The sequence below is a fragment of the Callorhinchus milii genome, unplaced genomic scaffold (assembly GCF_018977255.1).
Source record: "Callorhinchus milii isolate IMCB2004 unplaced genomic scaffold, IMCB_Cmil_1.0 Scaffold5, whole genome shotgun sequence".
Classification (NCBI taxonomy): domain Eukaryota; kingdom Metazoa; phylum Chordata; class Chondrichthyes; order Chimaeriformes; family Callorhinchidae; genus Callorhinchus; species Callorhinchus milii.
This window is the reverse complement of record NW_024704746.1, coordinates 36,721,575-36,747,790: the sequence shown is the minus strand read 5'-3', so window position 1 is coordinate 36,747,790 and position 26,216 is coordinate 36,721,575. Positions and strand designations below refer to the sequence as shown.

At 37.8% G+C, this 26,216-nt stretch overlaps 1 protein-coding gene across 1 annotated transcript in view; it reads right to left on the bottom strand.

The window, feature by feature from the left end:
- Nucleotides 1–26,216, bottom strand: part of LOC103185324 (leucine-rich repeat-containing G-protein coupled receptor 5) — a 74,683-nt gene that overhangs the window by 31,957 nt on the left and 16,510 nt on the right. The window contains exons 2-4 of the mRNA XM_042335730.1: nucleotides 16,251–16,322; nucleotides 7,033–7,104; nucleotides 3,880–3,951 (exon numbers count right to left, since the gene is read on the bottom strand). Coding sequence (XP_042191664.1) covers nucleotides 3,880–3,951; nucleotides 7,033–7,104; nucleotides 16,251–16,322 — 216 coding nt within the window. The remainder of the gene's footprint in view (nucleotides 1–3,879; nucleotides 3,952–7,032; nucleotides 7,105–16,250; nucleotides 16,323–26,216) is intronic.

Sequence of the window (26,216 nt, the reverse complement as noted above, 5' to 3'; positions counted from 1 at the left end):
TATGACTGAATTTAGGAATTTTACACAATTCTATGTGACCTCAAATTTTAAGATGAAGTGGTCATGAAGCCAATGATTTGGTGAAATTTCAGGCTGCTGGCCTGTGCTGAGATAGCCGATCTCTTTCCCAGGGGCAGGAGTTGGGGCACTGCAAATGATCCTTGTGTTCCTGGGCTAGAGAGGTGAAAAATGACCAGGGTTCCTTTCTCATCGCTATCTGGAGCCCCCGTACCAGTGGTGCGGATGTCAAGAGATTACAGGAGAACTCAACTCGATTCCCACGGTCAAATAAACTGACATTCACTGGCTACAGTCAATTGTGAAGAATGGGTACTTGGTTGAGGCCAGGGGAGGGGAGGGAGCATTTGGCACCCACAAAACTGCATTCCAACATGAATCACTGCCTACAGAAAAGGAGTGGGAAGAAACAAAAGACTATAGAGTCAAGATTTGAAAAATTCCTACTTGAAGCTTGCAAAGTCATACAATCCCATAAAACCTTAACACGTCATGAAAGCTTTTTCTGTGAGGTTAGTCAGGTGAAGAATGCAATTGCTGTAAATCTTCAAATAACACACTTCAGCTAAGAAACAGATTTGAAACCTTTCCTTGTTTACTGTATTGTCGAGTTGAGCTGTATCCTGTAGGTCCTGTATGTTCCTTCACACCACTGTGGTATTACATATTCCCTTGAGAGTACAATCATACATCATTTAATTTCAAAAAGGTAAATAGTTTAAGCTGTCCCAGAAGAGAGAGAGAGAGAGAGAGAGAGACTGAGAGAAGATAAATTAGGAACAAAAATATAACTGTTGAAGAATTATTTAATAATTATTTGAACCAAAACGGATGAGGTATGACTGAACTCCCACTGAGCTCCTATTGGACTTAGTGTTCCATGACATTTGCTACCACCGTTTAAAACTTGGAACTGATGTGGCAGGAAATTAAGCTGCACAGACTCAATAATTTTCTTCATACTTAAACTGCACAATTAAAATGTTTTATAAGGACATTCAAAAGATGACTGAATAGGTACACTTTCATCTCATACAGGCCATTATGTAAGGATATATTACAATGAAAAAATTTATAGGCCTCGCTTGGCCAATGCGGTTAATAGTGCATAAATGATGAAGTATATCTACAGAAATCAACTCTCCTCTTTTGCTGCATTACGTATTAAAATAATAAACCTCATAATTATAGTGCAGGGTTAGTTTGCAGCCTTTAAAACCTTGCCTTTGAACTTTTGTAACATTTTGTTCTATTGGAATATCAAGTCTTCTTACCAGAACTGTTGGCAAACAAACAAAATTATTTCTATCCTTCTTCTGCTATTAAATTCAACTGATACAGTGTCCTTCCATGATTTAGAATCACCTGAGCCCAGCAACTAAAATGGCTATAAAAGTATACTGCTTTATGTTTCATGTTTATCTCTATGCCGGTCAAATGTATTTCTGGCAAAATGTCAGTGCTGGAGAATGGAGCACTTTTCTTGCTTTGGCAATGTCCAATGCAATGCATTGTTGGAGAGACATTAAACCGAGTCCAGTCCGCCTGTTCAGGTGGACATTAAAGATCCCATGGCACTATTCAAAAACAGAAGGGAGTTTCTCCGAAGGTTCCACCCAACAATTTCATAAATAACAAAAACTGGCTTCACAGCTGTTTATGGGACATTGCTCGATGGAAATTGGCTGCGGTGTTCACCTACAGATGTTTTATAGAAGAACCCTCTGAGGCACTAACATTTTCAGGGGATAAGGCATGATACCAAATGCAAGAAATATTTTTTCATTTCAGTGACAGTATTAAGCTTTTGTATGTCAGGCATAAGTTTTGTTTTTTCTCTGCATTTACTCCAACTTCAGAACAACAAACAAACATGTGCAGCCTTCTTACTGCTCCTAAATTCACATTAAACTGTTTCCCAACATGATTTCCCATATCAACAATCTTTGAGACTCCTCAGGGAAAAATTACTAGATTACTGCTAGTTACTAACCAATTAGAGAGAGTATTGGGCTATGACTCGTCTCATAGATGAACAATAGCCATTTAGATCAGATAGAGGGTGCACCCCAACAAACACAGTAGCCATTACCTACAGGGGAGTAGAGGAGAAAATGACAAAAACGAATGCAGTAAACTGCAATTATTTGACTCCAAATACTAGTAAGTACAAGATAGGTACATGCCGATATGGTTGATTTGCAAACTTAGGAGTATGATTTATGTGCTGATATGGTTTAAGGGGTTTAAGTGCTTGGCATAAATCTCAGACCGGGTGTGCTGTTTACACTGGTATAAGTAGCACCCCAGAGTTTATGGTAGCAATAAGGAATGCAACACCTATTGAATGCAATATTACTACACAGTGGTAAGCATGAAACTAAATCTTAGCACATCTTTACCTGATCAGAGTACAACCCAATTTCAAGTGAACAAAAGAAGTCTAGTTTCCTTTCTCTAAGGACTTATTTGAGTCAATGGCCTTCTGTCAGCAGATACTACACATACTGTGCTGGTCCATTATCATTCTATCTTGGTCTGCTGCCCAGCTGCTGTAAAGCTCCTATTGACCAATGCGTTTTAACTCTCTGGTCATTGGATATTATTCTCCAGACTTGACAGCTTTATTTGCCTTGGTTCAATAGAGGAGAGACTTCAGGTTACAAAAGAATTATAAGTGAAGCTGTCATGTCATTTAGAACCGAGTTCTGTTTAACACATATCAGAGTCTGAAACTCCAACAACGTGGCTTTTGTTTGACTGGAGCTACCTGAGGACGGAAGATATTTGAATAATTTGACCTTGGTGTGAATTTTTTTCCCCTCACTTAAAAATGAACAACCACAGATATGGAAGATGTCTGCCCTCCTCCGTGCAACCTGATCCATAAATGCAACCTACGTCAGAGAATTCCTACTTGGGAGTTTGTGCTTATTTATTTCAATCTATACTTGTGCAGAACCCAGAAATATTAGGTCACTCTACCTGAAAAATTAAATAGTTGCTTGAGTGTTAACTGTTCCGAATGCTGGAGGTCCTTTTCTTCTACCCTAACACTAATAATAAAGAAGGATTATTTGAATTAGCAGCTCATGTGCACAAAATGTGCAGGGTAGAGGAGTGGGGTGTAAGTAGGTCAGAGAAGTAAGAGGGTGCCAGGGCATGAAGTGATTAGTACATGAGTGTGGGGATCTTGAAATCGATCCATTCTGCAATCAAATGGTTTGACTTTTAGCCTCTTCTCTGGACTCTCCCATTTTGCTCCATCTCATTTTTGCGGTTTGCAACTACAGCCTTTCACATGCTGTGGTTCTGATCTGTTCTGGGCTGTTGCGGTAAGATAAACAAGCAGAAGGAGAGTCACCTTGAGGCAGATCTCAGGCTGAATCGTGATGTTGGCCTGGAAACAGCTCAGTCTCTCAGACACAGATGACATGAAGTACAACAAAACCAATTAAAAGTAGAACAAAAGCACTTTAGTACTGAAATAACAGTAGAGGAATTGAAGAAAAAATCCCAGGATCAGTTGCTTGATAATACGGTACCTCTCCCATCCTCCACTGCTGTTAATTCCCAAGTGGCAATAGCAGTAATACCATGACTTTACAATGGAAAGTCATTTTGCTGTAAGCACCCACCTCCCTTCTGAAGTGCAGGGCAAAGTCCATGAATGTAAAAACAGTGAGAGTGCAAAAAGGGTCACCAGATTTTCATTGCCTTCACTTCTGAGTTCTGTCCTAAAAATAGCTATACTGTCGTATAAAAGTGACATTAGTGGTCAATCTGGTATAACAGTACATATTTGTTCTCTGAACAGCACTTATCCTACTGTATCTTTGCTTATAGGTAGTCATTACTTACAGCGACTGTAGAGCATGCAAGCTCTGCAATGCCTTGTCAGGGACCTGTCTCAGCCGGTTGTTCTGCAACATACTATTGAAATGGAAAAGGAGAAGGGTTAAAACATAAATCAAAATATCTCAAAATTCTGTGCTCTTTCCTAAATAATGCCACAATATTTTTACCATTACTATTTAAATTACAGAATCTATTTATTCCAAAAAAATTAAAAACTTATGTAAAAAAAAATGTTTTTGGAAGACATTGGACTGCTATAAACACCATTAACAAAGTTTTATGAGAACAACAAGTTGCATTTATATAGCGCCCTTCACGCCAGGTAGCGTCCTGGAGTGCTTGACAGTGGCGGAGTCTGACCCTGGACTATAGTTCAATTGTAAACAAATGTATTGTTATCCATAAAGTTTCGGAAGGTGAATGCAGCAGCAAGTTTGACTCTACATTTACTGTTAAGAGGCTGTGGGGTGAAATTTACAGTGTTTGTTAACATACTCCTTGTGATAGTTGACACCTTCTTTGCAAATGTATACAAAATTGATGCAATTTTTTTATGTTCAACCAGGTGTCTGAGATATTTTAGAGTTCCATGCATCCCACCGATGCATCAAAATTCCAGAGATAGTTATATAAATATCTCTGGAATTTCCATGTATAGGTGGGAGGTCATGGAACTCAGAATTTGGTTTGGATACTCTTAAACATGCTAATGGGTTTCGCCTGCCCAAAAAAATGAAAATGATAGGGCCTACATTTTCAAATGAATATTTAATTTTTGTTTAACTCTTCCCTGGCATAAACGATATCCAGCTGCTAAGCTTTCCCTGAGAAACCATCCTCTACTTTGGATCTTTGACATTCACTTGGGAAATATCAAATTGATTTCCCTCATTAATGCTATCTTATGATGGCATCTTTGGTGTCAATGTCAACCTCAGACTCCTGGTACTGTACAAGCACTGACAGCAAAAGGATGGTATAAATTTCCCGGTGGGGGCTGATATTGGAGTAAGTAGTAGGCATCGTCAAGTGCTTTAATTTTTACACTGGACACTTCTTAACTTTTTTTTATTTAAAAAAACATTTTTTCAAACTCTTGATAATCAGGGATCGTTACATGCTTGAGTTGTTCACTGTGAAGCTAAACCAGATTAGCCAAGGTCCCAGAATTGATCTCCAGCTTGTGCTTCCCCATGTTCAATACTTGATCTATTGTCAGATCTTTGTTGGGCTAGAAGTTGTGGTTCTACAATTGTCCCCAGCACCTCAGAGCTAGGGTTCCTGGTCCCACACCTTTCCAATAAGTCCTGCTGAGTAGTTTGCTTGTGCAGATATTGGGTGAGGACGGGATCAGGCTCAGCTACGTGTGCATGGCATGCGAATGTGGAACTCTCAGTTTGGATTGGATTCTCGTAAGCGCAGTGATGGGTTTTCGCGTGTCAGACATCCGGCTGACCAGAAAAAAATATGAAGGGATAAAAGAGCACAGACTGACAAAGAACGAGAGCGCAAAAAAACACGACTAAAAAGTAATAAAATGTAACAAACGGGAACAAAAAGTAACCTAGTCACCAGAACATCGTGGGGCGCCCTTCCGATATGAAAGGTGCTATACAAATGTATTGTAGAGGCAATGAGAAATGAATCTGTTGCAACTAGTATGTTCAGTAAAACATTGTGATTACTGCAGTGTTATATCAAACATATTCTCTAATGCTTCATGTTTTTCATACAAAATTTGAACAGCCCCAAAGTGCATTTGCCGGACAGCACACCCCACCTTACCCTGCTTTTAGACCATCTTCTTCACACCTTTCTGCATTTCCTCTGCAGAAACTGAATACATTTTCTGTCGACAACAATTTACTTGACAAAGGCCTTTTTTGTCTCTCCTGGGAATATCAGTTAAACTTCTCTGTCCCCAGGCAATATGGATAAGCTTTCATTCAGGCGAGACAAATGCTTTCTTAATAGGCAAAACAAAGGTGATTAATGAACATGGCTCAAATGATTGCATTTTCTCTCAGCCTCAAACAGCTTCTATGGGAGGAACTACAGAGCAATACATAGCAATATATATTGAAATTCTGGGGCAATACAGGAAATTGCTGCTTTATCCAAGGTGAATTATCATCTCCAAAAGCCCATAAACATCATTATAAATGAAATTGAAGTTCTACCATATCTGAATGGTCATAATAATAGAAGCAGCTGAGTTTAAAGTTAAAAAATAGACTAAAAAAGTCCCTAATACCATACATTATAGTTTTATTGAATATTTTCAATCCATGGTGGTGCTCATGCTTTTTGGCAGTGAAAATAATAATAATCATAATAATCCTTATGTTTCGGTACTCTATAGTGCTTTTCGCGTCAGGTGAAGTCCCAAAGCACTTTACAGAATATATTGGAAAGTGCAGTGACTGTGTGCTTTGTGGGTGAAATGAATGGAGTTAGTGATTATATAAACCAGGTGGTGCAGTTAGCCAGGATTACAAGGTATAAGTGAATAAAAATAAAGCATGGGCCTTCTAATTCCATCACTTTACTGAACATCAACCGGAAAGCTTCATTCAATAAAATACGATTTTGGTTACTTCCTTGGTATACTTCTACAGTGTCCTGTGTAAAGGTAAAACATTATAGGGTTGGTGGGGGTAGATGACATTTTCGCAAAATACTGTAGTTCACATTTTTTTAGAACCGACTCGAATGTATGGGGAATCAATATTAGATGTATTATTGAATATTTAATATGAAATATTATATCAAATCCTTGGGACTTCCTCTCAAGTTGAAAGGCACTACTGTACATAAATGTAAATTTGTATTGTATTTTGTTTCACTGAACAGTATAATCTAGCTTGGTGTTCAAAAAGTACAAGGATTATTAATACAATAGTTTTATGATTCTTATTACAATTTGTTTTAGAAAACTGGAATAGTTTTCAAAGCTGACTACTTCTTTTTACAAAGTAATTTTACATGTATTTTCTGCAATGCTTGATGTATTTACTAGACGTCCTCCTGATGTGAAAAGCACTATTATAAATGCAATTTGTTGTAGTTGCTGCTCCTATTCAAAAAATACATGTTAAGAATCATACTTCCTAAGTACAAACAAACATAATTCAAATGAAGGAAGAATTTACTTACAGAACTTTTAGGTTGTAAAGACCAGCAAAAGCTCCCATAGGGATGTATGTCAAGTCATTTCCTGCAAGACGCCTGCAGGGTGAAAGAAGAAGTGAACACATTTTTATCATGTGGGATTCATTTGGAGGCTTTAGAAACGGAATGAAATTTATACGAAAACATGAGTTTCCCATAAAAAAAATGACAATAACAGGCAAGGTACATACATACATATACTGGGAAAATATTCACTTTTAGGCTGTTTGGTTGTGTAAACAATTTTTAGTAACTAAAGCCAAATGTATTAAAATAACCATGTTTCATGCATTCACTAAAGCTTAGTCTGATAGCTCTATTGGTCTCATTGAGGCGATTATACTCATAAAGCTTGCAAGTAAAAATATTGTTTTACACTCTGGTGAAAGAATTGGCAACTTTCATTTAATTGTGATTAAATCCATTGGCCACCCAACAGGTTAATTTACCTCTAATGCACAACCCAAACATGTGCAGAACTCACCAAGTACCATACAATGTGACAGGTACACCAATGTATTTTTGCTTACAGTTGTGGACAGAAAGAACCAAGTTCTATTCATCAGGATCCCGAAGATTGACACCATATATATAAGAACTTTAGCTTGCTTTGCAATAAGGTGTGTGGTAGAGCTTGGGGCTTAAATCACCTGGTCATTATACTGTAGCCAAATAAAACACTCAACAATGCATAGGAAAAGTTAAATAGATTAGCTCTTTAGTAGGAAGCAATATACATGCCAACCTGCATCTAATATATTCCGGAATTAGGTGAGGATGATGCATCCCTCCAGGGAGAGAGTGTGCTTTCCATTCCAACAATCTGCCTCAGGAAGTTCCACATGTAGGTGGGATACATGGAATTCTCAGTTTGGTTTGGATACTCGTAAGCACAGTGATGGGTTTCCGCATGTGTCAGACACCGAGCTGACAAAAAAAAATCTCCCTTTTCTAACAGTAAAAGTACTGCATGAAATGAGTTTGAGAGATTCTCAACCACACTCATAGCAGCTTTGGATGCCCAGCTCAAAACTACCATTAGTTTAATTTTTTTTTATTGTCATTTGATAAGAGGCATGCTTCTGAAGCTGGGGTTTAATGTACATTGTTGGAGATAACTGAAAGAGTCTGTGGCTGGCCCATATCGTACCTGAACATGCCTGATGCTTATACTGCGATCCAAATGGCAACATGACCAATTACCTAGCACTGATATCCCTTTATCTTAATGAAAAGGGGAAAAAAATGACCACAAAGTACTCAGGGGAACAAAAGGGAATGGGGTAAAAGCCAAATTGATGGAAATAAGCTTTCAAAACANTTTTTTATTTCTTACAGCATGACAAACACTAGTAATTCAGTCCGCAGTAATAAATAGAACAGATGCCACAGCAATGAGAGCTTGGGTACTACTAAGAAAGTTTGTACTGATGTAGTTCTGTGATATAAATGCAGCATTGTAGCTGTATACAATGACTACCCTATTGGTGTGGTGTCGATACCTTCTCTGCAAGATGGGAAACAGCCATAGAGGCCAACCATAGCAAAACACTTTTTAGTTCTGGATGAAAGTGGGCAGAAACATTTGGCTGCTTAGCTTGCCAGCAGCCCTTTACTTTCTGGCTCCAATCACTAGAAAAATCAGGCTGGTTGGCATTTACAGTGTTGTCAAACCAAGGGTCAAAATGCCCTACAGTGGGGTCGACACTGTCTCCTCTTCAGGAATGTTGCTTTCATTACATTCACAGCCTGCTGCCAAGTTTGGAGTTGGTGCCAACAGCACACAACGAATATTTAATGTGTTATAAAATACTAATGTGCTAAATATACATAAGATTTGTAATGTTCAGCATTAGTCCCTGCAGCTCCAGTGGATTGGCTTCCCACCTTATTGTGATTTTCAAGGCTGTGTGGAAATCCCCACGGCCCAGCATACCTCAGTGAAATGAAAATCTAACTCATGGTTTCTAGCCCTATCCTATCCTTTGTGAAGTTCCTTATGTAAACTGCACGAAGCTTCATTTCAGAACTATTCCCAAGCTTTATTTATGCTTTTGAACTTTGGCTTCTTCCATACCCTGTGATCTTTCGCTCACAAATATACGGTCAATTCACTTTAGAGTCTATTCTGTGAAGCGCTTTAAAACGTCAAGAAGATGTGAAAAGCGCTATATCAAAGGCAAGGATTATTATTATTATTATTATCTGCTGATTGGGGAATATTATCAGGTGATGATCCAGGGGGCAGTAGGTTTAGTGTGCTTTAACAGTAGGTGCTTATTATGGCCTTACCCCATTACCTGAGCACATCGGCAAACTATATTATACTGACTGCCCTGGGACTATCACCTCATGTGTTTCCATTTGAGGATTGCATTCCTGTGGCCTGATGTGAAACTCAACAAATGGCCGTGAGGCGGAGGTGCTGAAAGGTCTGTTGTCGTCTTGACTTTGTGTTGGGGTTTATGGCTTGTTGGTGAACTTGTTAATGTCTAAATTTCCTGTGCGTTTATAGGTTCACACTTTGGAGAGGATTTCACTTGATTTTATTGTATTGCAGCATGGTAATTAATTTTAATCTCCTGTTATATCTTTTTCTGTCGCTTAACTATTTACAGCATTCAGCTGAAAGACCTCTCTGCTGCATTTAGACTGTGGATGGGGGGAGTTGGGAAAGGAGGGGTAAAGCAAGCGCTGGTGCTGGGTTTACCCTGTGCAGTGATGGCAAAAAGAATTGAAAAATAAACGCAGCATTAATGTTTGCTGAGCGGTTCCACTTAAAAAATAATGTGTTAATTGTAGCTGGACAAAATTTTGAATTAAATAATAATGCTTGCGTTTGATATAGCACCTTATCATGTCATTAGGATGTCTAAAAGTGCTTCACTGAATATTTTTAAAAGTGGAATGACTGTATTTGTGCGCAAAATGCGGCAACCAATCGCTCACAGCTGTGTTCCACAAACAATCATGGATTGAGTGACCAAATTGTTTTGTTTTTGGAAGGACTATTACCCTGGAAAGTAATCCACCAATCGATTAACAAACGGATTCCTACTTATTGCTAGGTAAACAGAGGCGTGTGAAGTAAGGAAACTTGCCAAAGGATTCGCCCCGCCCGGGAATCAAACCTGAGTCCTTTCTCTTGTGAGGTGAGCATGCTAACCATTACGCTACGGAACTCCAACTTCTCCAATTTACAAATAGACTTCTCATGAGTTCATATCTGAAGTTAATAACCAGAAAGTAACAATACCAGTACAAACAGACCCAAACAGGAAGACGCCTTGCCACCAGTGCAGAGCATGATCATTGTACCTGAGTCATTCACTCCATGACAGTTGGTGAGGTATTGCTGTGTGCAAATTCACCTCAATATCACCTACAAAATACTGTCACTGCACTTCACATAAAAAAAATCCTGTGAAGTGTTTTGAGATGTCTTGACAACGTGATAAGGCTCTATATCAAACGCAAGGTTACTCTTTTTACGATCAGTTGCCAGATGTTTAATATTTCAGTATCAGATTTCATTCTCAAACACATGCCAAGATATCATTCGAGGCATAACAAAGAAATGTAGCAACCAGTAGAAACCTTAAGTTTAAACTTGATATATTACATTTGAACAAATCACCTTTGGATCATCTTGGAGCCTAAGTCAGTTATAGCCACACATGAGGTTTTCATAAAGAAACCATATTCATTTTCTCTATCAAGGGACTTTATTAAGGTGCAAGTAATTCTAACAAAGGGAATTTGCCACATTTTTTCCATAGTGATGGGAAGAATGCAAATCCACTCCAGTATAGTTCCCCGGAGAGGTACAGAAAAAAGAAAAATGTTACAACAGTTATTAGACTTGGAGGCAAAATATTCTTTAATCGTATCGCAAAAATTTGAATTGAAGCCAGCAGGAGTGATTTGTTTTAGGACAGGATCTGAAATCAGGCATCAATTTAAACTGCATGAGGTCAGTCCTTAAGTGTACAAGTAATGGTGTGCAATATTCTACATGGGAAACTTGATAGGAAACACTCCTTTCTGGCGAGTTTGAAGTAAAACAATAGTGTATTTCACATGAACTGGCGTAATAAATTCATGTGAAATAATTCAACATGCACTCAAGGTAACCAAATATTCAACATTTGTTCCATACCAAATTTGGATTCTTTCTTTATTCTCATGCAGCTACTGAAACAAAATCTGTCCAGAGCCTTTGATGTTCAAAAATACAGTCATTGCACATTCAAGTACAAAATATACAAGTCACTGCACTTTATAGTAAATCTTATGAAGCATTTTGAGACATCTTCCCAACATGAAAGGTGCTATATCAAGTACAATGATTATTAACTTGAACATTGTTAAAATAGGAAGAGAAAGATTATAAGAGAGATTCAAATGAAAATATCCCTTTGGCCCATTAGAACTTTTCCTTCCAGAATACCAACCCTAGAGACCTCCCATTACAGCATCAAGCTTTTTTTAAAAAAAATGAGTCCAGCATTCTGACCTCAACTACCCTTCCTAGTAACCTATTCCAGTTGTTAATTATCTTCTGGGTGAATAAATACTAACAATCCTTCAATTTGATATAGTATCTTTCATTTCAGGAGGATATCTCAAAACGCATCCAATGGTGTCTGTCGTGAAATTCCCTTTGCAGCCCTAAACCTGTGTCCTTTTCTGTTGTCTTGGTGCAAGTGAAATTATTGTTCTGCATTTACTTTCTCAATCCCACTTAACTTCATATATATATATATATTATATATCTTTAAAATCCCCTAAAAATGTCTCCTTTCAAAACTGGAGATCTGATGAAACGAAAACAGAAATTCTTGCATTCAACTTTCCAATTCAAATAGACAAGATTTAGATTTTAGCACAGCATAATAATAAATAAAAAACAGGAAACAACTTCTCTACTGGGTGAGTTGGCTGAGAAAGTGCTCCCTGCTTGGCATGGACCAGCACCTCCAGATATGGTTAAACCCGAGGCTACCTCCAATAATCCAGATAGTTTTATCTGATACCTGAAAGGACGAATGCATTACAACATCTTGTAAACTGCACGGAGGAAGATGGAGGAGGACAACAGTCAGCCAATGTTACACCAGTTTGATTAGTTACCTACAGTAGCTTGAATATTACAATGGAAGAAAGGTTTGGATTCAAAGTTATCATGGCTTAGAATAATCCTGGTTTGGCTACAAAATACAGTTATTAAACTTAACAGCGTGTCCTGTGAAGCGCTGAGATGTCTTCCCAACGTCAAAGGTGCTATATTAAATGTAAGGATTATTATTTATTACACTTCCTGTCCTTTGAAGGCTCAAGATGTGAGAGTCTCCTAAAGCAACTCGCAACAATCCTTGTTGATAATGCGCCTCACCAAGATTCAGATGAAAGCCTAGAGAACCTATTTTTTTTAAGTAAGTCCTGTGGACATTCCTGATATTGGGCCTCTTGAGCATTTAATAGCTGTAATGATTTCCTCCCCATCCTCCTCGTATGTGATGATTGATGGTACTGATGTTGAAAGCCTCTGAAATGGAAGAATTATCTGGGTGGCTGAGAAAGGATGAATGATGAATACATGACTTGAACACAACAGCATTTATAGAATTCTTTTTCTTTAAATCTCTACACTTGCTCAAATATAAGGCACAGTTTGTTTTCATTAAAAACGTACTACGCAAATCAGGGTGTACCTTAGAATTGATGGTATCTTAAAATTTCCAGTAAAGTTCATCCACCCCCTTCCATCGCAATGCGCACTGACTGCTACCTAGATTCAAGTCACTTTAGGTTCAAATAAATATGGTAACTCAGGATTCTGGTAATTAAAGATCTATGGCTCATTTGGATATAAAGATTCTGAGCAGAGCTGTCGGCATCTACGACTTGGTTTCCAAATGAGAACAGGTCATCAATTCCGTGTTGTACCTGCAGAAAGTTGATTGTGCCAAAAGTCCACAATAATTAATTAAATATAGCTACTCAATTCACAAGGCTTTTCTTTCCTCTGCATTCAATTTATTTAGTGTCATGACTTCTGCTCCACATTCAGACTCTATAAATTAGATCAATGTTGTGCTCAGACTTCACTTGAGCAGCCTATTTCCAATTCATGGGAATTCTTTCTGTTATTCCTGATATTCACCATATCTTCATGTGATACACCAATTAACCCATTAGATACTTTACGCCACGGCTCCACCAGGTTTGAACATGTGACTTTGGTGCATTTTTCTTGATAAACATTTATGACCATATCAAGTTAACTTCTTGATGTGTTAATTTTAATACAAAAAATCTAAAGCTATTTGTTGTAAGCTATAAAAAAGGCAGAATTCCACCCTCAATTTATCTGTATCTATATATAGTGAAGTTTACTGTTGTTGCAGTGAAACAAGTAGGCTGCAAACTTGGAAGTTAGTTTTCATGAATTTGGGAATTTAACCAGAAATGTTTACCTGGGGGTTTCATAACACAATGCAGAATGGAAACATTTTCTCACATCGAAAATGGGGTTGCATTTGAATTGATGATAAACTAGATGGAAACTACATAGGTTTGATGGTTTTCAGCATTGTTAACGTCTGCAATGTATAATGTGGCCCTCGAAGCTTGCCTGCTTATTCAGGGCAAAAAAAATCCCTCTCTGCAAAGTAATCAAGATTATTAAGTTTACGAAGGGCTGCTAACATCTCTTCAGAATCCCCATAAGATTAACCGATTTTTATTATTTAATGTATAATGCAGTTGTAAAATCCACCGGAACAGGTAATTTGCTTGCTGGCCACATATTGCAACAGTGCACTGGTTGAACCATGTTGGAGTGAATAGTGATTTTTTTCTTGGCTTATTTAAATACACAGAAAAGGAGACATGTTCTTGTTGAATTAGCTGCATTAAACAGTTTGAAGGAAAATACTCATAAGTTGACTCACAAGCAACATCTCCCCAACATCTCCCTATTGATAACAACAACAACAAATTACACTTGTATAGCACCCTTCATGTTGGAAAGACATCCCAGAGCGCTGGACAATCAGGAGTCTTCAACCCGAGTTGGAGTCAGAAGGGGAGGAGGACAGGGCCGGTGGGGGTGGGAGGGTGGCCAAAGGCACGATTGAAGAGGAAGGTCTTCCAAATGGACTTGAAGGAGGCAAGAGAAGGGGTAAGGTGGAGGGATTGCGGCATAGAGCTCCAGAGTGTGGGGGCAGAGATGCTGAACGCCTAGATAATCACTTAGGCAGAGATTTGTGGGGAGGACTCCATATCAAAGCACTCCACAGTAATGCACCCAATTTTATAATGCACTCGGAATATCTTTTATAATCAGAGTCGAGAACACAAGTAAAGCTTAGGTGGATTGAATTATAACTTTACTGCAAAAAGCATTTTATACAAGTATTTGCAAATGTAAATAGCTTTAGGAATCGGTAGGTGTTTGCAGGTACAGCTTCTTGTTGCAGTCAGATTGCCTTTGAAGGAATGAAAAGCGCTTCACTAGCAGGTCTCCAAAGTTTAAGGAAATCTATGTGAACATTCAGAAGAAATTGTTTTATTCAAAGTAATTCAAGTCTATTGTGCATAGTTCTTTGCTGGCTCAGCGTGTATAAATGTCGCTCTTAATGTACCTGCTCACCATGTCCAATGCGATTTGAGTTTAATTCTAACTCTGTCTACAGTGCATTTTGTAGAACAGGTGTTATTTGAAGCCTGTAAGCAATTCAGTCTGAAATTTTATTGTTCAGCAGAGCAAAACTGTTAACTAATCTGAATGAATGCTTGTTGGTATCTATTTCAATTTCTGAAAACACCTGCCTTTATGCGGTAAACAATAATTGTGGTTAAAACAAAATATACCATTGGATTAGCTTCCACAATACACTAAGACATTCTTTGTTAAAATACCCACTTTCTGTTTTTTGTTTAACGGAAATTGGGCATGGAATATAAAGCAATCCTAAGTCCATCTTTTTTGTTTGGCAAGATTTTCTACTTCAGCTGCCAATCTCTACCGCTGCCAGTCTTCTGCCAATAAAACAGAACTAACAGTTTCAGGCTGTTATTTCAACCAACATTGTTTAAATGGTGTCCTCTGCTCGGGCTTTCTTGTTTGTGATATGTGAGCCATACAGCAGCAAAACAGCCAACTCCCTACTTTTTATATTTTTGTCTTGGTTTCTAATGTTTTTTTTTAGATTGACCCAACAATTTAACAACACTTTTAGAAGCGCATCTGCCTATTAATTTAATGGTGTGTGTGTGTGTGCTAGTTTTGCAATACAGACCATTCTATAGGTAGATGTTCACTAAATTCCATTAAAAATCATAGTGTTCAATGACCAGCTGGCTGGAATGATGAAGTTGGTTAAGTAGCTGATCACTCTCCAGTGACCATTAATAGAGTATGTTTGTGTAGCTATAATGTAAATTGTGATTGTATGTAGCAATCGTTTGGTTGAGTGATTAGCTAACACTTACAGATTAGGTTTACACGTGAGGAATGACCACTTGGATAAAACACTAGAATGCTGCTGGTGCCACAGAACCATATCCACAGCACAGTATTTTAAGGGTAATAAAAGTATTGAAACAAAATGGCATTTTGCAATAAACGCAAGGATTTAGTGTGCAATATTCTCAAAATAGTTAACAGTGATTTGCAAAAGCTGCCAAAGCCCAGCAATACTAATCAAAGGAGAGAAAAGCAGAGAACCATGAGGAGATAATAGGTTGTTCTTCTGGCTTATGTTTTACATTCTGGTGTTTTGTGGAAACTGCAATTAGCCATTTTACAATATCATAAATTAAATCTGAAGCATTTAATTAGGTGTAGATTGGGCCAGGTTCTATCCATTTTGTTTAGAGAATTGGATTTTCATTAATTTTATAAGAGGCAGAATTCTGAAACTTAACACTGTATTCTGCTCTGTCTCGAACACTCTCAATAAGGGAAAAAATGTGGTTATTAAAAGACCAGTCCTTTAAAGAAGCTTCAACATGTTGAGAACAACTTGATCTACTAGTCACAGTTCATTCTGGCATATTTTAGGTCCAAGCAATGCTTCCTCATTTACTTTAACCACAGACATAAATAGTTATTTCCAATCACATTTCACAGCCAGTTTACTGAAGGACACAAATTTCATTCATGTTCTGTGCAGCAATGACACGATAATACTTACAACTCCTCGAGAAAGTGGAGGTTGTAAAGAGCACTCGGAGGCAGCACAGTGATGTTGTTCATGCTGAGATCCCTATGGGAGAGGATGAAATCAAGATAATTTTAAATATATGAATGATACAGCATGCCTTCACAGCCATTTAATCTGAAATTGTTAACTTGCTCTCACGGTAACACTAGGCTTGATCGCAGTCTCGAGATCTCAATATTTCTGATATTAGATTATTAATACAGTTAATAATTGTAACTGTGTTGAATAAAAGTTAAACACTGTTGCACTGACTCTTGCACAATTCCGTATTATTTTGAGAATTTCTGCAAAGAAGCTTTGCTGCATAATTTGGTTATGAAATCTGAATCACACATGGATAATTTGTGATAACACCAATGCATTTGTGTATATTTAATAAACCCAGTTCTTTTTTTAGCCTGCCAATTTGGGAAATGCGGCATATGGTAACATTATGTAATCCATCCAAAAACAAAAAATAATAATAAATTGGTCATTTTCAATCCACGACTGTTTGTGGGACATTGCTGTGCACAATTGGCTGTTGCGTTTCGCCCACAAATATACGGTCAATTCACTTTACAGTCTATTCTGTGAAGCGCTTTGAGACGTCGAGCAGATGTGAAAAGCACTGTATCAAATGCAAGGATTATTATTATTATTATAATGTGATCTTGCTCTGCACTACATACCCTGATAGGCTCAATTCTTGGTACAGGAAACCAACTAATAATAAATTATCCTTGCATTTGATACAGTGTCTTATCATCTTGTCAAAACTTCTCAAAATACTTCATGGGAGACACAAATTCCTGCTAGAATTATTGCTCCACAAAGTTGCGTGTCTTCCAGAACTCTGCCTAAATTTCCACAGTAACAATTTGACTCCTGCTGAAATTACAGCTCCAAAGCTACGGCTTTTCTCCAGTATTTACCCCAACTCCACCTGACTCCTGCTGGGATGGATTTTCTAACAGATACAGGTTTTCCTCTGGTACCTTGCCCAAGTTAACCATGAGTTCAGAAAGTGGAGTGTTGTCTGCCTGCATGGCTGGTTTTACCTCTCCTCAACTTGAGAGTGTTGGACCAGTTACATCACCTTAGACTGAAATCAACTCAGCAACCCAATCAGTCTGTACAGATAATAATAATCCTTGCATTTGATATAGCGCCTTATCACACCATTGAGATGTCTCAAAGTGCTTCACAGAATATACTGTAGAGTGGATTGATTGTATTTTGTGCACGACTAGATTCAGTGAGTTTACAATTTTTAAGAGGGACTTGATACATTACCAAAAACACTTACATTTCTAAAGGGGAACAAAGAATTACTTATAATAATGGATCCTAAAAATATGGTTACTAAAATATATCACATGACTTTCTGAATTCCTTAGCAGTTGGATGTGCTAATGACTTCCAGGGCAGTCTGCAAAAGACAAGCAGCCCAAGCACAATTACTGGCTTATAAACATAGTTCCTTCAATCCCCATTAGGCAGGTGCAAACAACAATCTAAAACATTCCAGTGGTCTAGGATCAATGAAACGAAATACCTTCATGGAGGAGGAAGGCGACAGTAGGAAGCAGACTAATAACAGTTGTCAAAAAAAACACGGAGCTTTATGTAACACAGCAACTTTACATTTTTTTTATCACACAGACTGCAGACATTTTGACTGCAGAATGCAGATCTATGCTAAAGTTGAACTGGTTAAGTAAAATCCTTGACAATATTATCAAAACAAAATAAAGGCAAAACTTCATGCTGAATGGAAAAGGAACTTTATTATTAGCACTGCTGATCACTGGCAATACCCAGTTTCACAAAGCACACTGTGTTCATCTATTAAAGATGCTGGAATTTAAGGATAAAGACTAGACCTTGAAATACAGAATTCTGTGTTGTACACATGCCAATATTATCTGGCGCCAGATATTTTCTTCAACAACATACAAATTGCTATTATCCACCCAAATAAACAGACAAAATATTGCAGTACTGAACAGTGAAAATACATTTTGGTTAAAAAATATGCAACGCTTCAAGCAGTGAACACATCAATTTTGCACATTGATATTACTAGATAGATATCTAAAAAAAACATTTTGATGAGGTATATTTGCTGAAATTTAAATCATTTTAACCACTGTGAGAAAATAATGGGCAATTTCAGTGTAAGTTCAGAAGATGTTAATTCCCAAGATTAATTTCTTATACTCACTCCTGATACCAGCTCCTTTATATTCTGTACACTGCAGAGTTTGCAGGCAGTTTTTGGTTACTTTGGTTCTTTTTTGGCAGCAGCATATTATGAAAGAGCACACGAACAACCAGAAGCAACCAGGAATTTATATAAAAAGACATCCTCACAAAGAGAGTTAGCAATCGTAACACAAAGCTTGATCCATTTCTCACATGCTGAATTATCACTAAATAAAAAATGCATGTGGTGTACTACTAGATAGATATCTAAAAAAAATCAGTAAACCACAGGGATAGTGGAGAAAGAGCAGATAAATGGGACTAAAAGATTTGTTTTTTAAAAAAGCCAATACAGACAATACAATACAAAATCATATTTGTATAGAGCATTTCACGTCGCAAGCACATCCCAAGACACTGAGCAGAGGGAGCGTACAGGTTGGTATGGTGTTAACAGGTCACAGAGGTAGGGGGGGCAAGGCCGTTGAGGGCCTGGAAGGCGAGGATTTTGAACTCTATCCATTGAGGGATGGGGAGCCAGTGGAGGCGAGTGAGGCTGGGGTGATGGAGTCACAGAACCTGGTGCGGGAAAGGACACTAGCTGCAGAGTTCTGGAAGATCTGCAGCTTGTGGAGGGAAGAATTGGGAAGGCTGACAAGCAAGGACTTGGCGTAGACGACCCTAGATATGATGAACGAGAGGGAGTGGGACTTGTTGGTTGTTCTTTCAAAGAGCTAGCACAGGCATGATGGGCCAAATGGCCTCCTTTTGTGATGTAGGTTTCTATGATTCTACAAGAAAGGGGGAAATCAGCCAGGTTCCTGGACCAGGTCGCTCTCCAGCGATCTCTTGCTGAAAGTGTGTACTTTGTGTGAGGACAGGTTTGGGCGGGGACATTATGTGCCCTCCCCAATCTAATTAATGGGCTGCCAGTTATCCGCCAATTTGGCAGAAACATCATAGTGCCTGCGCTCTTGTGAGAATGCAGGCACTGTGATGTTTCTGCCCCTCCCCTCTCCTAAAAACACTTGCCTCAATGGTTGTGTTTACGGGTTTGAGCACTAGACTGTGGCTGACACCCAAATCCAAGATGAGGAAACTAAACATTTACAAGATATCACAGTCCTTGGCAAACCATTGAGAACACTGACATTCTTGTATTTTCAACCTTTTCTCCAATTACTACACTAAATATAATAACAATCCTTGCATTTGAAATAGCGCCTTATCATGTCTTCAAGATGTTTCAAAGCGCTTCACAGAATATACTTTAACGTGAATTGACTGTATATTTAGTGAGCGAACCGCAGAAACCAATTGCACACAACAGTGTCCCACAAACAGTCTTGGATTGAGTGACCAATTTATTGCTATTTTTTTTTGAACGAATATGACCATTTTCACTTTTCCGGTCTAATTTATGGTATTACTTAATTGAATATTAATAATATGGATTCAGAGCCTTGCAAATGGGATTCCTTTCCAGACCATTTCCTTGAAGAACCCCATTAAGAGTTGCCATACATGAGGCTCCATCATTACTTAGTGAATGCAGACTGTCCTGTGTGGTTGAAAGAATCTCGATTGGAGACATTCCGCCAAGAATGAACACTATGGGGTAAAGTTTCCAACATTCCTTACTTACTTAAGGAATACTTTGAGGAATACTGCCTTGTATTTCATAAGTTTGAAAACATGGTAGACGGGCATGCAACCAATTACAGTTTTACAAATTAATATTCACCTTGTTGCAATGGCAGTTTCAGCTGCACTCATAAGTACTACTGCTTGCATTTATATAGCTCCCTTCAGGTGGGGTAGTGTCCCGGAATGCTTGATAAATCTTAGAATGGATGTTACAGTGAGCAATAAGTATAGAGCAAGTTTAGGGTTGGAAGTTCATGCAGTTGGTCCCAGAGATAAATAAACACCTCAAACCATTTTGGCACTGAGTCATGGCTGGCTCCTTTTTTGGACGAATTGTTGACTGTAGAACACAACCAGTTTGATCCAGGTTTTTTTTTGTTGCAGTTAGGAAGCCAACTTTCCATTCCCCTCTCCCATCCTACTGTTGTAAGGTTTAAAATCATTGTTGTGGCTTTCAGCTACTTTGTGCATTCCAAAACCAAGTCCACCAATTTGTAACTCTACATTGCTCAATTGAATGCAGGTTTATGTTGTGTGCGCGTGTCCCGAATAGAGCATTTGACTGACAAATACAGATAGGTCTTTAAACATTTTGTGCCAATGTACTCACAATACACTAACATGAATGAAATGCACCATATCATTGATGCATTTAAAACGCACAAATGCTTGTGGCCATCACATATACTCTGGTCCAAATTGATCCAAATTGAAAGAATAGGATTTATTTATTTCCAATCAGAAGCACAACTTCACAACTTCTCATGTTACTGCAATTGTTAAAGGGTTAGCCAATGAGTTAGTGAATTACACACCCTATGTCTCAAGATAATACTGCAATGTACTTCACAGCTGCACACATCTATTCCAGGTGCATTATGTTTGATGGTCTTAAGTAAATGTTAACCGTGTGAGAAGCATTTCAACAGTTGTCAGCTGTTTCATGTGAATAAAAACTGGAGAACAATTCATCCTTTGTGCGTCTCAATTTGTGTCATCAAATAACACACGACTCCATAAACCTGCTATATATTTATCACTTATTGGACAATAGTTCCTTACTTACCTTGGCACTTAACAAATACAGTGCCACTCAATAGAGTTAAGAAGCCAAAAAATGCTGATCACAATATTAACAGGGTTTGTACATGGTTTCCAATATTACTCATAAAACTCCTTAAAGATGAGGGATGTAGAGCAATCAAAATGGGAGTGAGGTGAGTGAATCTGCAAGCATTGCAGGGTTGGAGGTTTTCAGAAATTTTTTTTTGCATTCAGTGTGGCCAAGGCTCCAGTAGAGGGAGCAGGACAAACTATCTGAAAAGATCAAAGGACCAGATGAAAAACGCAGTGTAGGCACCTTGCCCACAGAGCTGACAAACAAGGGTTCTGCTTGATTGGAGATGGTATTGTGAACAAGGCCAGTGTACAGGAGACAGGAAAAGTGCATTTTTTTTAACCTAAATTACTTTTCTTAGAATCTGAATTCGAACCACTCCACAAATAATCTAGGTAAAGAAATGTGGCACTCACATGGGAGATATTGTCTTCATTGTAAAATTAACACATGAGAACTGTAGCCCAATCTGTAATAATGTACCCACTGTGCTTTACAAAACCATTTCTACAAAATACACAATCACTACACTTTACAGTATATTCTGTGAAGTGCTTTGAGACGTCTCAAAGACTTGATAAGGCGCTGTATCAAATAATAATAATCCTTGCACTTGATATAGCGCCTTATCACGTCTTCGAGACATCTCAAAGCGCTTCACAGGATATACTATAAAGTGAATTGACTATATTTTGTGGGCGAAATGCGGCAGCCAATTGCGCTCATTTGGATTGAAATGACCAATTCATTATTTTTTTGGGGGAAGGAATTATTATCCCCGGAAAAGCGATCCGCCAATTGACTAACAACTGGGTTCCTACTTACTGCTAGGTAAACAGGGGCATTTGGATTAAGGAAACTTTCCTAACATTTCACCCTGCCGGGAATCAAACCTATGTCTCTCGCTTGTGACACGTCACAAGCTCTAACCACTAAGCTACAGAAGTCCAAATGCAAGGATTATTATTCTTATTATTATTATTATACGTAATTGATATTGTTGGAAACTATTCATTAAAAATTAATAATCACAACTATATTAATACTGTATTACATTTCTCTAGTATCTTGGTCAAGGGAAGATATAATGGAAGCTCTAGTAAAGTGCTGAAGCACACATCCTAAGCAAGGTTGATCAGAAAGAAGCGTTCAACATGGCCCTCCCCACGTGAAAGGTGCTACATAAATGTAAATGCGTATTGTATTGTTTTTCACAGGTCCTGAAAAGATGAAACAGCAGACTTTCCTACACCATTTAACTCTCACCCTGTCACGATGTGCACCTAGTCAAAAATATCCTGATCCATCTTCCACTTCCCTTGAATATCACCCTGCCAACTCAAACAATTTGAGTGTGTATAAGAATCAGGTAGTGGATGCTTACATCTGGGACAGCAATAACAATTTATGTAACACAACAACAATTAATACAGGACCACTCTCCCTATGATTTACTAATGAAACACAGTACTCAAAAATAAGATAACTTTGGACTGTACCTGGTTCCCTAGGATCATCTTGAATAGTCAATGCAGATAATACAAATTATCTGTTTATCTGTGAGCTTATCTAAAGGAATGTCTCAAAATGACAAAGTCTTGATTTTAAACTAAACAAGGTTACCTCACTGTAGTGATGAGGAAGGTCCACAGTCATTAAAGCATGGTGCCCAGTAGATGAATGGATTACCAGATGCCAATAGGTCTACTAGGCAAAAGAATAGGAGCGCCAAAAATGAAACAGCTCTCCTGAATAACTACATACAAGTCATCAGGGACAGCATCCTATTCTGTTCAATAAAACCCTCGGAGGCAACAATTTTCCATGAAAACTTGAATCATAGTGTTGTCTACAGTCCACATTATCAAAATTGCTTACCCCGGGCTCCTAACGAGCCATAATTCTTGTTCTACATCCGTAATAAAGATAATATGAACTGAAAAATGTTACATTTTCAATCAAAGGTTGAAAATTATAAAATCAAGGTTGCCCTGAACCTTTTTAAATAGACATAAATGTATGAATAAATGCATGAAATAAGGCTGATTGGTACAGAGGATATTACTTCCCTGAAACTACATTTCCGAAAACATTGAAGTACAACAGAATAATATGTCAGTGAGCTGAGTAGAAGACATGATACACTCATTGCAGTTAAAGAATCAATGAATGAAATATAAAATTTATGAATACTGGCTGATTTCATGTGTTCTACATCAGACTTCAACATAGTATAAAAAGATGACTAGAGGTATTGTAAAATTCCTGTGGAGTAATATAAATATAGTGTATTAGCACAAACTATAAAAGCAAGAACCATCTATCATTGAGGACACCAAAAAGAAAAGTTATTGAATAATCTTTGGAATGAAAGCTAATCAGTTTAAATTAGAAAAAGAGGGCATTCCATATTGGTTCTTAAGACAGATTTTTCTGGGGGACTTTAAACAGTGAAAGCAACATTAAACAAAGCTATTCCCTGTGTCCCATTCTGTCAGACTAAATGAGTCCAGAGTCCTTTAAAGGCCTACCTACAAGTGCAGAGGCAATTCTTTTGGAAACTGTTGTATTTCGTTCTCATGGTTACTAACAAAAGTAGATTGGCACATTCTATTTCATTCAAATGTTTTAAAAGAGGTTCCTACTCTCCCTCCTCTCTTCCCCAGCCACACGCCTCGAGTCCTGTCTGAGCGGAGGCAATGAAAGATGTGAGCAAAAGGAGCTACTACACAGATCTTTCCAATTGCTCCTCTTATTTAGTGGGAGGATTTTCCTTAAATTCCTTTTCAATGGGACATTGAAGACTTTCAAAGAATAAATGGCATTTGTCAACCACCGGTAAATCCTTAAAATAGTTTCAACAAATAGCTCCAACTCAGAGTCCCAGCCATTCCCACTAATCTGTACATAAGGCAACCGAAGACTTTTTCAAAGCAAAGATAATGCCTAGATTAAAAGATCTATTCAGAAGGAAAGGCTTCAGCATTCACCTTGTGTACACAGCCATTTCACAAGCAGTATTCATGGGTTGTTATTTCAGCTCTGCATTAGTGCAGTGAACAAACTGGGATGCCATATAAAAGCTAGGCGGAGGCATTTGTAGGGTGAATTGCTGTAAAACCTGGTCTGAATGTTTGTTATGGTTAATTTTTTCCTCTTCAAATGTATTAAAATGCTTTATATAAAAGAACCAAGAGGTCAGTTGCCAAAACAAACAAGTTTTGCTTTTAGAAACTTTACGCTTCCCCCTTCTGGTCTATGAAAATAATGGTAAAAGTAGAACCAGTTTTACAAGGTCCCAGTAAAAACAGAGTGACATGCAACACGTAATAAAATTCTAATATTGCAATGGTTTTGCCTTGAAATGAAGAATCAGACAAAAACGATTAATGTACTTATAAAAATCTTACTTGAGTTTAAAATATACTTGAGAATTTACAACCGAATATGTAAACAGTTGGAACGTTTTACATTCAAAAAGCTAAAAGTTAGTTTTATTTTTTCAATGTTTAAACTTGGAGAGTAGTGAGGTTGATCCATGGTGTTAGCGGGATAAGGTATGAGGAAAGACTAAAATAAGCTAGGGATCTTCAGCCTTGAAGCGGTATCTTCGTGGATATCTCCTTTTAGAGGCATTCAAGATGTATTACTGGCAAAGAGAGTCAACCCAGAACAATATTTTAGGTTCACCGTGGCAGCCTTGGCACCCTTGAATAGCTTCAGTTTATAAAATTGCCATAATATGGTTAAAGGATATCCTCAATATCATTCTTGGATCTTTTGCAAGATCAACCGGTTATATAATATGCACATGAGCAATTATCAATTATAACACCACACCATCGGAACAAAACCAGTATAAAACAAATATGCCAGGAATTGATTTAAAAGCTGCAAGGTAATCTGATTCTGATCAGCACTGTAATGAGTGATTGAGCTTTGCTCTTGTAGATTAGGATACCATTATCTTAACTATTCAGTTAGATTACAGTCCTACAAATACTTTACGGTATGCACATATAATACATTCTCCACCTCTCACACCCACATAATACATTCTAACACATGGCTAGCCCTAGAACTTGTGAACTTCATAACATGTGTTGAATGAGAAGTTGTTAAAGTTAGTGCCCAGTATGTATTAAGACATTCATGTCCTGCTACCAAATATCAAAAGGTTTGGCTAGGTCGAACTGCATGAATGTATTTGGTCCAAAGTATTCTGATAATCCTAATCTCATGGATTTCCAGCAATATTCTTCTGATTAACAAATAGCCTAATGTTAACAGTAACAATCTAATTTAATAAAAATATTTTAATAACAAATCTCACCTACTGTATAGCTACATTTTTAGAATGTCTGAAACTCTTCTTACTTCAGTGATTCTCTGTGACATTTCTCAATTTATAGTCTATTCGGGTTTTAATATCCCAAGCTTAGTATCATGTAACCATTATTTCTTGAATGTTCTTATGGTTTTCAACCTCCGTGGTATCTACACTAAAGGCCTGGGACATTTCATTCAGGATTTTCAATAAAATATCCCAAAGAAATACCTTAGATATTTGGTATTACTCATTAATTGCCCCAGTGTATGATTACAATAGTAAGAATGGAACTGGACCATTTACACGTTGTCCTCAAATAACTTCCAGCAGTATACCACAATATACTCCTTGCAATTCATATACAATACAAACCTGTGAGGTGTAATGGTCACTGTATCCATGATGACTTGTGACAATCTGTGTAAATATGCCTAGTGCAATAATTATTCCAGGTGAACTGATGAAATAAGCAGAAGCCATGACAAATAAAAGGAGGATAATCACACAATTTGGAGAGAGACTGAATGGTGACAATTAAATAGATTCTAGTTTTGTCCATTTTTTGCTGACCGAGGAGAGCTGACAGGAGAGTTAAGAGATTCTTTTTAAAAATAAAGTCGCTTGCCTCCTATCCTGCCAAGCTTTTAAGAAACTA